The sequence below is a fragment of the Schistocerca nitens genome, chromosome 5 (assembly GCF_023898315.1).
Source record: "Schistocerca nitens isolate TAMUIC-IGC-003100 chromosome 5, iqSchNite1.1, whole genome shotgun sequence".
Classification (NCBI taxonomy): domain Eukaryota; kingdom Metazoa; phylum Arthropoda; class Insecta; order Orthoptera; family Acrididae; genus Schistocerca; species Schistocerca nitens.
Genome location: NC_064618.1, coordinates 134,213,644 through 134,231,072, shown reverse-complemented (window position 1 = coordinate 134,231,072; position 17,429 = coordinate 134,213,644). Strand labels below are relative to the sequence as shown.

Below are 17,429 nucleotides of genomic sequence, written 5' to 3'. Positions count from 1 at the left end.
GGCGGGCAAAGTCAGTACGGATGGCTGACTCCAGGCTCACCAGATTGTCGGTGGCGGAGCGGCCTTTAAGGAACCCGCCCTGAGACGGAGCCAGAAGGCCCCAAGACTCCAGTACCCAATTCAAGCGCCAGCTCACCATCCGTTCAAGCAACTTGCAAAGAAGGTTGGTGAGGCTAATGGGACGGTAGCTGTCCACCTCCAGAGGGCTCTTTCCAGGTTTCAAAACAGGGATGACAATGCTTTCCCGCCATTGCGACGGAAACTCCCCCTTGACCCAAAGACGGTTGTAAAGATCGAGGAGGCGCCGCTGGCAGTCCACTGAAAGGTGTTTCAGCATCTGACAGTGGATGCCATCTGGCCCAGGAGCGGTATCAGGGCAAGCGGCTAGGGCACTGCGAAATTCCCACTCACTGAATGGAGCATTGTAAGATTCTGGGTGGTGGGTGCGAAACGAAAGGCTTCAACGTTCCATCCGCTCTTTAATGGAGCGGAAGGCCAGTGGGTAATTGGAAGAAGCGGAACTAAAAGCAAAATGCTCTGCCAAGCTGTTGGCAATTTCGTCGGAGTCTGTACAAACTGCTCCATTCAGTGAGAGCGCAGGGACGCTGACAGGCGTCCAATAGCGATAGAGGAGTCGGATCTTGGCCCAGGCCTGCGATGGAGAGACATGGAGGCCAATGGTGGACACATACCGCTCCCAGCACTCCTGCTTGCTTTGGCGGATAAGGCGGCGGGCCCGCGCACGCAGCCGTTTGAAGGTGATCAGGTGTTCAATGCAGGGATGTCGCTTGTAACGCTGTAGCGCCCGCCGGCGATCTTTAATCGCTGCAGCGATCTCAGGCGACCACCAAGGCACAGTCCGCCGTCGAGGGGACCCAGAGGAACGGGGAATGGCAGATTTGGTGGCAGTAACAATGCCGGTGGTGACCGATTGAACCACCGCATCAATGTCATCATTAGAGAGAGGCTCAATAGCGGCAGTGGAGGAGAACAAGTCCCAGCCAGCCTTATTCATAGCCCATCTGCTAGGGCGCCCAGAAGAGTGACGCTGTGGTAGTGACAGAAAGATCGGAAAGTGGTCACTACCACACAGGTCGTCATGCACACTCCATTGGACAGACGGTAAGAGGCTAGGGCTACAGATTGAAAGGTCAATGGCGGAGTATGTGCCATGCGCCACACTGAAGTGTGTGAAGGCACCATCATTTAAAATCGAGAGATCGAGCTGCGACAATAAATGCTCAACGGTGGCGCCTCGACCTGTTGCCACTGACCCACCCCACAGAGGGTTATGGGCATTGAAGTCGCCCAATAGCAAGAAAGATGGCGGCAATTGGGCTATCAGCGCAGCCAGGACATGCTGCGAGACATCACCATTCGGTGGAAGGTAAAGACTGCAGATGGTAACAGCCTGTGGTGTCCACACCCGAACAGCGACAGCCTCTAAAGGTGTTTGAAGAGGGACAGACTCGCTGTGCAGAGTGTGAAGGACATAGAGGCAGACGCCACCAGACACCCTTTCATATGCTACCCGGTTCTTATAATAACCCCGATAGCCACGGAGGGCGGGGGTTTGCATTGCTGGAAACCAAGTTTCCTGAAGAGCAATGCAGAAGAAAGGGTGAAGGCTGATAAGTTGGCGGAGCTCAGCTAGATGGTGGAAGAAACCGCTGCAGTTCCACTGGAGGATGGTATTGTCCATGGCGGAGGAAGGCGTGACGGGACTGGGAAGGCAGATTATGCCGCTGGGTCACCTGCTGCCTCCGATGGAGCACCCGTGCAAGTGCTATCCATTGCGTCTGAGGGACCGGCGAGATCGAGGTCCTCAGTGGACGCAAGGATCTCCACCTCATCCTCAGACGCAAAGCTTTTAGGTAGCGGTGGAGTAGGTGCCACCGCAGGTGTCTTGGTCTTACGGGTCTTCAAAGTCGTTTTCTCTCGCTGTTCCTTTGGTTGCCGTTGTTGAGAGGGCTTATTGGAGTCAGTCTCCGGGACCGAAGAGGATCGCGAAGCCCGTCGACCAGCGACCTATGGCTTCTTCAGCCACGGGTTGGTGTCTGCTGTGTCGCTGGTAGGAATCTGGGAAGGAGGGGACCCAAGGGACCCCTTTCGAGCGAGAGAAGCCGAAGAAGACTTACGCTTCTCTGGCTTAGAAGTGGGGACTGGTGTCCCCAGTGGTTTAGTGGGTGCTGCTCCCGAGGTAGATGGTGTGGGAGCAACAGCGAGAGAACGGGCCCCCATCGTCAAGGGGGCAGGTGAGGTCCTCTGACCCTGAGAGCTGACTGTATATCTTGCAGCTGAAGGAGCTGGAGCAGGAGTGACAGTGGAGGCATAAGATGACATCATGCGCACGGGATGTAGCCATTCAAATTTCCGCTTAGCCTCAGTGTAGGTCAGTCGGTCCAGGGTCTTATATTCCATGATTTTGCATTCTTTATGTAAGATACTGCAGTCCGGCGAGCAAGGGGAATGAGGCTCTCCACAGTTGACACAGATGGGAGGCGGAGCACATGGAGTATCGGGATGAGATGGGCGTCCACAATCTCGACATGTGAGGCTAGAAGTACAGCGAGAGGACATGTGACCGAACTTCCAGCACTTAAAGCACCGCATCGGGGGAGGGATATAGGGTTTGACGTCACATCGGTAGACCATCACCTTGACCTTCTCTGGTAATGTATCACCTTCGAAGGCCAAGATGAAGGCACCGGTAGCTACCTGATTGTCCCTCAGACCCCGATGAACGCACCGGACGAAATGTACACCTCGGCGCGCAGCTCGTCATCAGACTGCAAAAGTAGGTCCCGATGGAAAATAATACCCTGGACCATATTTAAACTCTTATGTGGGGTGATGGTAACGTTAACATCCCCCAACTTGTCACAAGCAAGTAACCTGCGTGACTGGGCAGAGGATGCCGTTTTTATCAAAACTGACCCAGAGCGCATTTTGGACAAGCCCTCCACCTCCCCAAACTTGTCCTCCAAATGCTCTACAAAGAACTGAGGCTTCACGGATAGAAACGAGTCACCATCAGCTCTGGTACAGACGAGATACCTGGGCGAATACACGTCACTGTCATTCATTGCCTTTCGTTCCTCCCATGGTGTGGCCAGGGATGGGAACGATTTGGGGTCATAAACGTTAGCTTTAAAATGAGCCCTCGAACGCTTAGAGACTGCTGGTGGCTGGCCGCCAGTGAGAGATGATTTACCACACTTCATTGCGAGTCATCCGCCCTGATGCCACCTACTCCGACCAAGGGCCCTCCCCACGGGCGCCACCCAGCCGCAGCAATAGCCACCTGGCAGGATGGCCATTGCCGGGAGTCCTGATGCCCCAGGGAGATGGGCATCTACTCCTTGGCATACGTGGGGAGTTAACGGCGCAGGCATCAGTAGAGCGATCCCTGTGTTGTCAGGGGGCTACAACCAACAGGGTACATGGCGGCCCCACCACAACGGACTGGCTACCGTGCTGGATCTTAGGTGCAGAAATGTCCAAGGTCGTCGTCGCAGTTAAAAGCAACACTGCAGAGTGCAGGGTGGTAATCGCACCCAGGGACGTATCCTCGCCCAAGAGATGGAAAACGAGCGGGACACCATTGCAACGACGAAAAAGCCGGCTAAAGGTCTCAATGCACGACGGATACAGTGCACCATGTAAGGCGTCCTTCCCCAATTGGCTCGCTCTTCGGAATAATTTAGAAATATGGAGGTCAAACCCGAGAGGGGACCATCACATAAGGCCGAAACATTTGAGACTCCCTTTAGTCACCTCTTACAACAGGCAGGAATACCGCGGGCCTATTCTAACCCCCGAACCCGCAGGGGGGTGGGCCACCTGTGAAAGCAGGTATGTCATATACCAGCTCTGCTGCACTCATTACTCAGCTATTTCTATTAATATGACTACCAACCAGCTATCCGCCACGATTAATGGCCACCACCAAACTGTGGCCAAGAGCAAAATGAGCCACCCCGTTGCACAACATGCAACTGAACATAACAAGCTGTGTTTCAATCACTGCTTCATAAACCAGGCCGTCTATATCCTCCTTTCCACCATCAGTTTTTCTGAACTGCACAGATGGGAGTTATCCGTACAACACATTCTCCACTCCTGAAATCGTCCAGGCTTCAAATTATGGTAACCCACTGCCTCCCCACCCCTCCCAAGTAATTACTGCCCCTCTGTCCTATCACCTCCTCCCAAATCATGTCCACTCACCCTCACTATGCACTACTATCTGCCAATGCACCCATCAATCTTTCCCTCTTTTCTGCTCCTCTCCTTTGCATGCCCTTTTCTTTCCTTCCCTTTCCTCCTCGACCCCCCCTCCCCACCCCCCAACCTCCTGACATTGCACCAGGTACCCTTTTAGCCATCTCTTGCTCTTGTCCCTGCATATTCCCCAGGGAGCAGTTTCCTCATCCTCCGTGTGTGACCTGCCATCCCTCCCCCTGCCCTGCTCCACTATGGATTGTTGTTCCTGTTCAATGCATTTCAGTTTCAGTTTGGCGTGAGCGGCCAGAGACAGCGGCCATGTGTACGAGAAATGTACTTGCTTTTGTGAAAGCATGTGTGTTTTTCCTTACTGCTGAAGGGTCTGGCTGAAGTTTAAAGTGTAATAGTCTCTTCAGTGTCTCTGTCTGCATCTCAATGTGTCGGCTCTACAGTGAGAGGCAACCTACATTGCCAATAACTTATTATTCCATCCTGAACTTTCCACTGTTTGATAAAAGTATTAACTTTGTGATATGTGTAATGTATTAAGTTTGCTACGAGTGGGAGTTCTGTAATGTCAGAAGTATGCAAGTAAACAAAAATTCATTGCACAGATAACCCTTCAATGTAAAAACCACTAAATATAATACAAAAAAGTAATCAAAATGTGAAACAGAAAGCATAAAAGTATGGTCAAAACTTATGTTTTGACGAGCACTAAAATTATATTTGTCACTTGGTGACCACCTTGCCAAACGTATTATGTAAGCCATCGTTAATTCATGGTGTTTCCCCAGAAAGATTACATATTTGTCAAAGTTGGGCCTCTCTATAAGATGGATGACCCCACTGATGCCAGTAATTACCGCCAAGTTTCATAGCTTACATCATTTTCTCAAAATTCTTGTGAAGGTATTGCACTCCAGGATTGCTGTCCACCTGTAAAGTAATGGGATACTTAGCCAACCACAGTTTGGATTTCAAAACTGTAGACCTACTAATCTCCTCTGTAAAACTGATCCAATTTACATTAGTATACTGGAGAATACACACATCAGTACTACAGCTTTTATTGGAATTTATTAAAAGAATGAGAAATCCATAACTGAAAGAGGAGTTAGGCAAGACCATACCATTTCACAACTACCATTCTCAGTTGTGCTATAGGCAGCTTTCAGATTGTTAATCTGTGAAAATGAAGAAGCAATGTGGGTTAATGGACATACCTGAACTACTTTCAATTTGTTGCTGACACTGTACTGTTCAGTTCTAGTGCAGATAAGCTACAAAATAAATAGAAACAATTAAAAGATTACTTTTGGAAGTAGGCCAGAAAATCAATTCCAATACATCAAATAAGATGTATAAAAACAAATTAAAAAAGAAAATAGTAGGAAATAAAAATAAAGTTATAGAACCAATAAACAAGTTCTTGTATTTACAGCAGCTGAAGGAAACAACTGGATGGACAGAAGGAGAAACCACACACATGCACGCTCTCTCTCTCTCTCTCTCTCTCTCTCTCTCTCTCTCTCTCTCTCTCTCTCTCACACACACACACACACACACACACACACACACACACACCAACTAAGTAGGTCTTAGAACTAAGCTCTCAGTGTGTGTGTGAAGTGGGTTCAAAACCAAAACTTATTACCAGTTGCAATGAGACACGAAATATTAAAGTGAACCTATTCAAAAGCTGAGGTTCGCATAGCAAGCTGTGGATGCTGTGGGTGGATGTGTATCGCAAACTGCTAGGAGATACAGGAAGCTAAACAATTTAACCAGGAAACGGACTGGGGTGGAAGATGTAAATATGACTATAGAAAATGTAATGGTGATGGGTGGGACACACAGCCAAGTGAATAGATGGCAGATACAGCAAGGAATCTTTTACTGGATTCAATGAGGGGGGAAAAAAAGATTGAACTGAAAACCTAACAAAAGGTGGGTACATGACATTAGGAAACATGCTTGAGCAGTATGAATGTGCGCAGCTAAAGACCATATTTCATGGGAAAGTCTACAAAAGGCCTTTAAACAGCAGTGGATGTCACAATTTATCTATTTGTCCCAGCAAACCATTCTTGTATAAGACATGCACATGGTGATACACAAAACATACATTATGATATTGGGCAAGTCATACTATAATGTCATGGTTGAAGACATGAGGTGATGTGATGATAAATTACAAACACAATTTTACAGAGATATTATTTATTACTATGTTGTTTTAGTTCCATGTCCCACTCAAACATACACAAAATAAGTACCTACTTGGTGCAGTCACAGATTACAACTTATAACATGGCTATTACAGTTTTCACATTTCTCTTGTCCACGCTCTTAAAGTAGAAAACTGGCAAAGCTGAAGATGGTACAAACACAAAACATTTATCTTCTACACATTTTTACATTAGTGTTTATTTCATTTACAACAAAACCACATTCCTGCAATTGATTTCATATTTTTTTGTTCATATATGGAGCAAAAATTCAGATACAGTGCAAAAACAATGATCATGCAAGAACGTTTTCGGACTCCTATTACACAAAGACAGAGGCGTCATCTTTTCTTTATTTTTTTATTTCTGATGGCATACTGTTGTAAAGTTGAATGACTTGTTTAAATGCTGAATTTTTTAAAGGCAGAGATATCTTTGAACATTGACTTTCATTTTCTGTCTCACACCACAATCATGGACATACATATTTTTTGATGAATTTTACACTGCTACTTATTACAAAGTTATACATTTCTGGTATGTAGAGACTGCTAACAAGTACAATGATCGATTTTTGAAAGTGAAGTTCACAACTGTCCGTTGGCTTTGCACGTTTCATTGCTCTCACAGGTCTCTTCGGAATGAGGAGAATGAGACATGTGGATAATCTCCCAAGAATATGATTCCATACTGCATTAATTGTGCACAACAAACAGTAAATGGTCTCTCAGCTTTTGCAGCACGCAAGGATGCATAAGGAATAGCACACTTTATTCAGCTTACTATATGTTTCACTAATGTGCATTTATCATTTTAAGATGTTCTGGATCTACAGGTCTAAATATCTAGTTGCTGATGTAGAAAATGGAAGATATTTCAGAGCTATTTATTTTCACATTGGGCATAAATTTCTTGGTTCTCAGATGAAAGTTCAGGTAGGTTGTTTTCCTTCTATTGACTACCACATTATTTCTGGCAAACAAATTACTCACTTCACCTGTACCTCCTACTACAGAACAGAATTGGTCCAAGCATTGAACCTTGGGCACACCTCGTGCAACATCTCCATAATCAGAATAGTAAATTTTTGATATGCCCTGTATCTTTGTCTAGTCAAATTTTGCAGTCTATAGCATGAATCACATTTGACACATCTGGGAAGACCCCTCATGATGAAAATTCAGATTTGCAAATCTATCAACGCAGTTGTGAAGCAAGATTAATTTTTAACATGCTGTCAACAATGAGGTCACTGTAGATCGAGGATAAGCTCAAATATTACAAGGCTGGGGACTTGACTGGTTGTGTCCCTTTTAGAGGAAAAATCTCATCATTTGTTTTTAATAAATTTGGGGACATCATGAAAACTTTAAATCTGGATATAACCAGCAATAAAGAAATCAACAGACATATTTTCATCTCTGATTTATTCCAGAGGCAACTGATTTTGGCATTCCATTATGCCATAATCATGCCCTCTATAGTGACATAGTGTCCGAGCTGATATTGGCAGATAAAATATCATGCAAAAGCAAAGCAGAATCCACACCAGCATATGTAACATGACTACAAACTTGTAAACAATATGTGCTCAGATTGTTTATGAGTTTAGGACCGTTTTACATATGCTGGTATGGATATTGGTTCGCTTTTGCATTATATTTTGTCTAGCAATATAAGCTTGGCCACTTTGTCACCATAGAAGTCCTGATGATGGCATAATGGAATGCCAAAACCAGATCCCGCTGGAATAAATCAGAGATGAAAATACAGCTGTTAGTTTATTTATTGCTGGTTAATGTCATCTACCATCCCTCCTAAAAGCGACAGATGAAATGAATCTAAAACTGGATGTTCATAAGGGATTTAAACACCTCTCCAAAATATGGGTCCAGTGTCTTCAGCACAGTGTTGCTCAATTTTGTAATTAGAGAACAATGAGAGGCATATTTCTGAATGACTCATATATCCAGTACTAACACCCGTCCAAATAAAGAGAGATACATAAATACACTTTTTGTCAAACATTTATAGAAGTCACTGAGGAAAAGATACAAACTTACCAATATCCTTGTAGAAATGCTACATTTCTCAGCTACTTTCTCGCATCTCTTCTGAATGTTTGGAGTTTCACTTTCATAATCTCTGAATCCTATATCTTTCAGGTATTGGTCCAGAGGATGGCCCTGTAATAAACAAAATATCTTAAATTAATACTCATCTTTTCATTGTATAGCACACAACTAAGTAGCAATTACATATAAGTCAGACTGGAGGGGGAAAAAAAGTCTACTTCCAATGTGAGATAGCGAAGAAAGACACAAGGACGCTCAAACTAATCTTTTAACATGGTGACTGCTATATTTAATTTTTATAAAAAGGAAATATCGGATCAGGCTTTTATTTTTACTATTGTTACTTTATTTATTAGACATATGTTGTTCAGACATAAGCAACAATGACCATTACTGGTCAGATTCATCCATCAATGTGTATAAAAAATGTGTCACTTAATCCACCGCACTCAATTATTTTTGACAGGCGTTTGATAAGTAATGCAACACTTTTTTTCTCAACCAATTTCAGCTGAGAAAATGCAGAATTTGTCTGGGACATTGTGCAATATTCTCACTTCAACCTCTATAGTTCCATGAAATTATGATAGTGGCAGGGCTATACGTAGCCTTCAAAATGGTATCTGTAATGGAGGTGTCCTAATACCAAAGCATTATTCCACAAAAACACGGGAGAACTGCCGAATATCAGTAACGTCCTGCCACGATATTTTGGCACAGAGTCTTCTGGCCATCTTCAGGTGAGTGCCACTGTAGTAGTACTGGTGAGTACGCGCTGAGCTCCGCTATTTAAAACCTTACTGAGGTGACATTGCACATGCACTGCTCAGCGTGCACGTTCGTAACGGCTCCATGCGCTGCGCCTCGTGCCCTCCACTGTGAAAGCCTGGCATATCAGTATCAGGTCGATTTCCATCTTTATGCAGATAACTACATTGACTCTGAAGTTTCTCTATAACAGGATTCCAAGCAGAGTTTAGCTGATAACCGCTATCTCGATTGATGAGAGTCTCGTTGTCAAACAATCTTATTTCCACAGATTCATTGATAATCGAGCTCCAAAAGTTTGATGTATGGGCCAAAATTTTTGTGTCATAGTAATTCATGGAATGGTCTGTGGAAATACAATGTTCGGTGATTGTGGACTTGGTGGGTTGGAGAATGCGAGTATGCCGTTGGTGTTCCATACTGCCCTAGGCTGTGGCAGCTTTGAAACATTTGGAAGTGGCTGCAACACCTCTAGCTGTGCCTTGTATTCAAAATTGCACTGTGTTTTTGCTGGGTGGTTCTCTAATTATGCCTCAGAAACAGGTACAAGGTGCAGCCCAGAGTGTATCAGAGACAGTGTAGACACTTCATGGATCAGAATTGTGGCTCATTTCTATCACACCACAAGCAAATCAGTTGGATATTCTGGTTACAAGAACCTGCAAATTAAGGTGGTGGTTGTTGTAGTTGTCTTCAGTCCTGAGACTGGTTTGATGCAGCTCTCCATGCTATTCTATCCTGTGCAAACTGCTTCATCTCCCAGTACCTACTGCAGCCTACATCCTTCTGAATCTGCTTAGTGTATTCATCTCTTGGTCTCCCTTTACAATTTTTACCCTCCACACTGCCCTCCAATACTAAATTGGTGATCCCTTGATGCCTCAGAACATGTCTTACCAATCGATCCCTTCTTCTAGTCAAGTTGTGCCACAAACTCCTCTTCTCCCCAACCCTATTCAATTCCTCCTCATTAGTTATGTGATCTACCCACCTAATCTTCAGCATTCTTCTGTAGCACCACATTTCAAAAGCTTCGATTCTCTTCTTGTCCAAACTATTTATCGTCCATGTTTCACTTCCATACATGACTACACTCCATACAAATACTTTCAACAAACAACTTCCTGACACTTAAATCTATACTCGATGTTAACAAATTTCTCTTCTTCAGAAACACTTTCCTTGCCATTGCCAGTCTACATTTTATATCCTCTCTACTTCAACCATCATCAGTTATTTTGCTCCCCAAATAGCAAAACTCCTTTATTACTTTAAGTGTCTCATTTCCTAATCTAATTCCCTCAGCATCACCCGACTTAATTCGACTACATTCCATTATCCTCGTTTTGCTTTTGTTGGTGTTCATCTTATATCCTCCTTCCAACACACTGTCCATTCCATCCAACTGCTCCTGCAAGTTCTTTGCTGTCTCTGACAGAATTACAATGTCATCGGCGAACCTTAAAGTTTTCATTTCTTCTCCATGGATTTTAATACCTACTCCAAATTTTTCTTTTCTTTCCTTTACTGCTTGCTCAACATACAGATTGAATAACATCAGGGAGAGGCTACAACCCTGTCTCACTTCCTTCCCAACCACTACTTCCCTTTCATGCCCCTCGACTCTTATAACTGCCATCTGGTATCTGTACAAATTGTAAATAGCCTTTCGCTCCCTGTATTTTACCTCTGCCACCTTCAGAATCTGAAAGAGAGTATTCCAGTCAACATTGTCAAAAGCTTTCTCTAAGTCTACAAATGCTAGAAACGTAGGTTTGCCTTTTCTTAATCTAGCTTCTAAGATAAATCGTAGGATCAGTATTGCCTCACGTGTTCCAATATTTCTACGGAATCCAAAATGATCTTCCCCGAGGTCGGCTTCTAGCCTTTTTTCCATTTGTCTGAAAAGAATTCGCGTTAGTATTTTGCAGCCGTGACTTATTAAAGTGATAGTTCGATAATTTTCACATCTGTCAACACCTGCTTTCTTTGGGATTGGAAGTATTATATTCTTCTTACAGTCTGAGGGTATTTCACCTGCCTCATACATTTTGCTCACCAGATGGTAGAGTTTTGTCAGGACTGGCTCTCCCAAGGCTGTCAGTAGTTCTAATGGAATGTTGTCTACTACCGGGGCCTTGTTTCGACTTAGGTCTTTCAGTGCCCTGTCAAACTCTTCATGCAGTATCATATCTCCCATTTCATATTCATCTACATCCTCTTCCATTTCCATAATATTGTCCTCAAGTACATCGCCGTTGTATAGACCCTCTCTATACTCCTTCCACCTTTCTGCTTTCCCTTTTTTACTTAGAACTGGGTTGCCATCTGAGCTCTTGATATTCATACAAATGGTTCTCTTTTCTCCAAAGGTCTCTTTAATTTTCCTGTAGGCAGTATCTATCTTACCCCTAGTGAGATAAGCCTCTACATCCTTACATTTGTCCTCTAGCCATCCCTGCTTAGCCATTTTGCACTTCCTGTCGACCTCATTTTTGAGATGTTTGTATTTCTTTTTGCCTGCTTCATTCACTGCATTTTTATATTTTCTCCTTTCATCAATTAAATTCAATATTTCTTCTGTTACACAAGGATTTCTACTAGCCCTCGTCTTTTTACCTACTTGATCCTCTGCTGCCTTCACTACTTCATCCCTCAAAGCTACCCATTCTTCTTCTACTGTATTTCTTTTCCCCATTCTTGTCAATTGTTCCCTTATGCTCTCCCTGAAACTCTGTACAACCTCTGGTTTAGTCAGTTTATCCGGGTCCCACCTCCTTAAATTCCCATGTTTCTACAGTTTCTTCAGTTTTTATCTACAGCTCATAACCAATAGATTGTGGTCAGAGTCCACGCCTGCCCCCTTGTAAATGTCTTACAATTTAAAACCTGGTTCCTAAATCTCTGGGCAACGGCCTTGCCACAGTGGATACACCGGTTCCCGTGAGATCACGGAAGTAAAGCACTGTCGGGCATGGTCGGCACTTGGATGGGTGACCATTTATTTTTTTTTTTTTTTTTATTTATTTATTTATTGTTCCGTGGGACCAAATTAAGGAGAAATCTCCATGGTCATGGAACGAGTCAATACATGAAATTATAACACGATATTAGAAACAGATAAAATGAAATATAGAAAAAAAACATATTCAGGTGACAAGTCATAAGTTTAAATGAAGACAATCAACAATGTAACACTGGAATTTGCTTAATTTTTTAGCTCTTCCAGGAGCTCCTCGACAGAATAGAAGGAGTGAGCCATGAGGAAACTCTTCAGTTTAGACTTAAAAGAGTTTGGACTACTGCTAAGATTTTTGAGTTCTTGTGGTAGCTTATTGAAAATGGATGCAGCAGAATACTGCACTCCTTTCTGCACAAGAGTCAAGGAACTGCATTCTACATGCAGATTTGATTTCTGCCTAGTATTAACTGAGTGAAAGCTGCTAACTCTTGGGAATAGGCTAATATTGCTAACAACAAACGACATTAAAGAAAATATATACTGTGAGGGCAATGTCAGAATTCCCAGATGTTTGAATAGGGGTCGACAAGAGGTTCTCGAACTTACACCACATATAGCTCGAACAGCCCGTTTTTGAGCCAAAAATACCCTTTTTGAATCAGAAGAATTACCCCAAAAAATAATACCATACGACATAAGCGTATGAAAATATGCGAAGTAGACTACTTTTCGTGTTGAAGTGTCACTTATTTCAGATACTGTTCTAATGGTAAATAAAGCAGCATTTAGTTTCTGAACAAGATCCTGAACATGGGCTTTCCACAACAGCTTACTATCTATCCGTACGCCTAGGAACTTGAACTGTTCCGTCTCGCTTATAACATGCCCATTCTGTCTGATTAAAATGTCAGTTCTTGTTGAATTGTGAGTTAGAAACTGTAAAAACTGAGTCTTACTGTGATTTAGCATCAAATTATTTTCCACAAGCCACGAACTTATTTCATGAACTAAATTATTTGTTACTGTTTCAATATTACACACAAGATCCTTCACTATCAAGCTGGTGTCATCAGCAAACAGAAATATTTTTGAATCACCTGTAATACTAGAAGGCATATCATTTATATAAATAAGAAACAGCAGTGGCCCCAGCACCGACCCTTGGGGAACGCCCCACTTAACAGTGCCCCATTGGGACTGAACATCACTACCACTCTCAATATTGCGGAGAATTACCCTCTGCTTTCTGTTCTTAAAGTAAGAGGCGAACCAATTGTAAGCTACTCCCCTTACTCCGTAATGGTCCAACTTCTGCAGTAATATTTTGTGGTCAACACAGTCAAAAGCCTTCGTTAAATCAAAGAAAACACCTAGCGTTCGCAACCTTTTATTTAATCCGTCGAAAACCTCACAGAGAAAAGAGAATATAGCATTTTCAGTTGTTAAACCATTTCTAAAACCAAACTGAACATTTGACAGCAAATTATGTGAATTTAAATGCTCCAGTAACCTTGTATATACAACCTTCTCGATAACTTTAGCAAACACCGATGGCATAGAAATAGGTCTAAAATTGTCAACATTATCAATGTCTCCCTTTTTATAAAGTGGCTTCACTACCGAGTATTTTAATCGATCAGGAAACCGACCACTCCTAAAGGAAAAGTTACAGATATGGCTAAGTACTGGGCTAACATACATAGAACAATACTTCAGTATTCTGCTAGATACCCCGTCATATCCATGAGAGTTCTTGGTCTTTAGTGATTTAATTATTAACTCAATCTCCCTCTTGTCAGTATCATGGAGGAGCATTTCAGGTAACAGTCTCGGAACACTTTTTTCTAAGAGCGCTATATGATTCCCTGTTGGAATTAGGTTTCTATTTAGTTCACCTGCTATATTCAGAAAGTGATTATTAAATACTGTACATATATGCGACTTATCAGTAACACGGACATTCCCACTACGCACTGATTCTATATCCTCGACCTGTCTCTGCAGACCAGCAACTTCCTTTACGACTGACCATATGGTTTTAATTTTATCCTGAGACTTAGCTATTCTATCTGCATACCACATACTTTTTGCCTTCCTAATAACATTTTTAAGCACCTTACAATACTGTTTGTAATGGGCTGCTGCATTTAGATTTTGACTGTTTCTAACGTTTTGATATAATTGCCACTTTGTTCTACAAGATATTCTTATCCCTCTAGTCAGCCATCCAGGCTGCCTGTTTGTGCTAGTACCCTGTTTTAAACGTTGTAACGGAAAGCAACTTTCAAAGAGCATGAGAAAGGTCTTTAGAAAAGCATTATATTTATCGTTTACTGTCTCAGCGCTATAAACATCTTGCCACTCTTGTTCCTTTATAAGGTTTACAAAGGTCTCTACAGCAACCGGATCAGCTTTCCTGAACAGCTGATGACTATATTTAACACGAGTTGCAGCATAAAAATCTTTTAAAGTTAAAATTTGCGCATCATGATCTGAAAGGCCATTCACCTTTTTTCTAACAGAATGCCCTTCTAGTAATGAGGAATGAACAAAAATGTTGTCTATGGTTGTTCTACTGTTCCCTTGCACTCTCGTTGGAAAGAATACGGTTTGCATAAGATTATATGAATTAAAGAGGTCTACCAGCATCCTCTTCCTTGCACAATCACTTATACAATTGATATTGAAGTCACCACATACAACTAACTTTTTGTATTTCCTATAAAGTGAACCAAGAACCTCCTCTAGCTTTAGCAAAAATGCTGTGAAATCGGAGTCTGGGGATCTATAAATAACAACAGTTACAAGTTTAACTCCGTTAAATTTAACCACACCTGCACAACATTCAAACACCTTTTCAGTGCAGTACTTTGAAACATCAATTGACTCAAATGCGATGCCGTTTTTCACATACATGGCTACTCCCCCACACCGCATCCAGGCCGCCATGCGCTGTTGCCACTTTTCGGGGTGCACTCAGCCTCGTGATGCCAACTGAGGAGCTACTTGACCGAATAGAAGCGGCTTCAGTCAAGAATACCTTCTTGCGACCGGGAGAGCAGTATGCTGACCCCACGCCCCTCGCCCCTCCTGTCTGCATCCTCCACCGAGGATGACACGGCGGTCGGATGGTCCCAGTAGACCAATCGTGGCCTGAAGACAGAGTGCTTTTCCTAAATCTCTGTCTTACCATTCTATAATCTATCTGAAACCTTCCAGTATCTCCAGCCTTCTTCCATGTATACAATCTTCTTTCATGATTCTTGAACCAAGTGTTAGCTATGATTAAGTTATGCTCTGTGCAAAATTCTACCAGATGTCTTCCTCTTTCATTTTTTACCCCCAATCCATATTCACCTACTACGTTTTCTTCTCTTCCTTTTCTTACTATCGAATTCCAGTCACTCATGACTATTGAATTTTCGTCTCCCTTCACTATCTGAATAATTTCTTTTATTTCATCATACATTTCTTCAATTTCTTCATCATCTGCAGAGCTAATTGGCATATAAACTTGTACTACTGTAGTAGGCATGGGCTTCGAGTCTATCTTGGGCACAATAAGGCGTTCTCTATGCTGTTTGTAATAGCTTACCTGCACTCCTATTTTTTTTATTCATTATTAAACCTACTCCTGCATTACCACTATTTGATTTTGTATTTATAACCCTGTATTCACCTGACCAAAAGTCTTGTTCCTCCTGCCACCGAACTTCGCTGATTCCCACTAAATCTAACTTTAACCTATCCATTTCCCTATTCAAATTTCCTAAACTACCTACCCAATTAAGGGATCTGACATTTCACGCTTCGATCTGTAGGACGCCAGTTTTCTTTCTCCTGATAACGATGTCCTCTTGAGTGGTCCCCGCTGAGAGATCTGAATGGGGGACTATTTTACCTTTTTACCTCCGGAATATTTTACCCAAGAGGATGCCACCATCATTTAATCATACAGTAAAGCTGCTTGTCCTCGGGAAAAATTACAGCTGTAGTTTCACCTTGTTTTCAGCCATTCCCAGTACCAGCACAGCAAGGCCGTTTTGGTTAGTATTACAAGGCCCTGCAACTACTGAAAAGGCTGCTGCCCCTCTTCAGGAACCACATGTTTGTCTGGCCTCTCAACAGATACCGTTCCGTTGCGGTTGCACCTACGGTACGGCTATCTGTATCGCTGAGGTACGCAAGCCTCCCCTCCTACGGCAAGGTCCATTGTTCATTGGAGGGGTGGGGGTATGTAATCAAATGTCTCAGGGAAATATCTAGCAAGTTGGAGAAGATGGCACTGTGCACTTCATACAGTCCAAGTTGGCGAGAAAGTTGTATTGACAGCTACTGAGTACAGCTGACAACATGTAATAGGCCATTCACCACAACTGGATGCTGCCACTCAGAGGCCACCACTGATTCCTTTACATGGCCAGGTGAGTCATCTGAAACAGTAAGCCTTATGCATGGGGTAAAAGCACAGCCAGCGATTTGCAGCATCTACGCAAGAATTGATCGCAAGTTCTGGTTTGAAGCTCAGTGGAGGGCTTAAACCAGGGTTCGGACAATAGTGCAACAATCATATGAAGATTTTTTTTTATCTCTGTTATTGAGTGGTGAATAGTAAGACTCCTCTTACTAGGTAGGTGTGACCTACACACACGGCAACTAGTCTGTAAGTAGAATACATCTGATCTTTAAAAAAGGTTAGACAAACTCCTCCATAGGCCTGTTAATCATATACACTCTGTGATTCAAGAGAGAAGTACAGCAGCCAAACTGAGTGCAGAGGATAACACCTGTCCTTTCAAATTAGAAAGAGAAAATTTTAATATGGCAGTGGTTAAAAGGAAAATTTTTCATTGTAATGTGCAAAATTAGTCTCTCTCAATAATGGTAATAATTCAAACATAGTACTAAGAACAGGAAGATAGCTGGAATCAGAAGTGAATAGCTGTCAGTGGTTGGCAGAATATATGATAATATTAAATAGGGAAAACACTTCCTAATGTTCAGCAAAATTATATTCATTTGGTCGTTAACTGGCTTTCGGCTTCTTTTTGCAAAAAACCATCTGTATGATGTAGAATGTGAAATTTTACTTTGTCAAAAAAAAAAAAAAAAAAAAAAGAAAAAGAAAAGAAAAAAAAAAGCAGGGGGACAACCTTACAAGAAATC

The 17,429-nt window shown here is 42.7% G+C and overlaps 1 protein-coding gene across 3 annotated transcripts in view; it reads right to left on the bottom strand.

The window, feature by feature from the left end:
• Window positions 1-17,429, bottom strand: part of LOC126259859 (vezatin-like) — a 117,882-nt gene that overhangs the window by 94,218 nt on the left and 6,235 nt on the right. For 2 of the 3 annotated variants that reach the window (XM_049956915.1, XM_049956917.1), the window contains exons 2-3: window positions 8,522-8,644; window positions 5,454-5,510 (exon numbers count right to left, since the gene is read on the bottom strand). In XM_049956915.1, the coding sequence (XP_049812872.1) occupies window positions 5,454-5,510; window positions 8,522-8,644 (180 nt within the window). The remainder of the gene's footprint in view (window positions 1-5,453; window positions 5,511-8,521; window positions 8,645-17,429) is intronic. The other variant, XM_049956916.1, reaches the window with a different exon arrangement.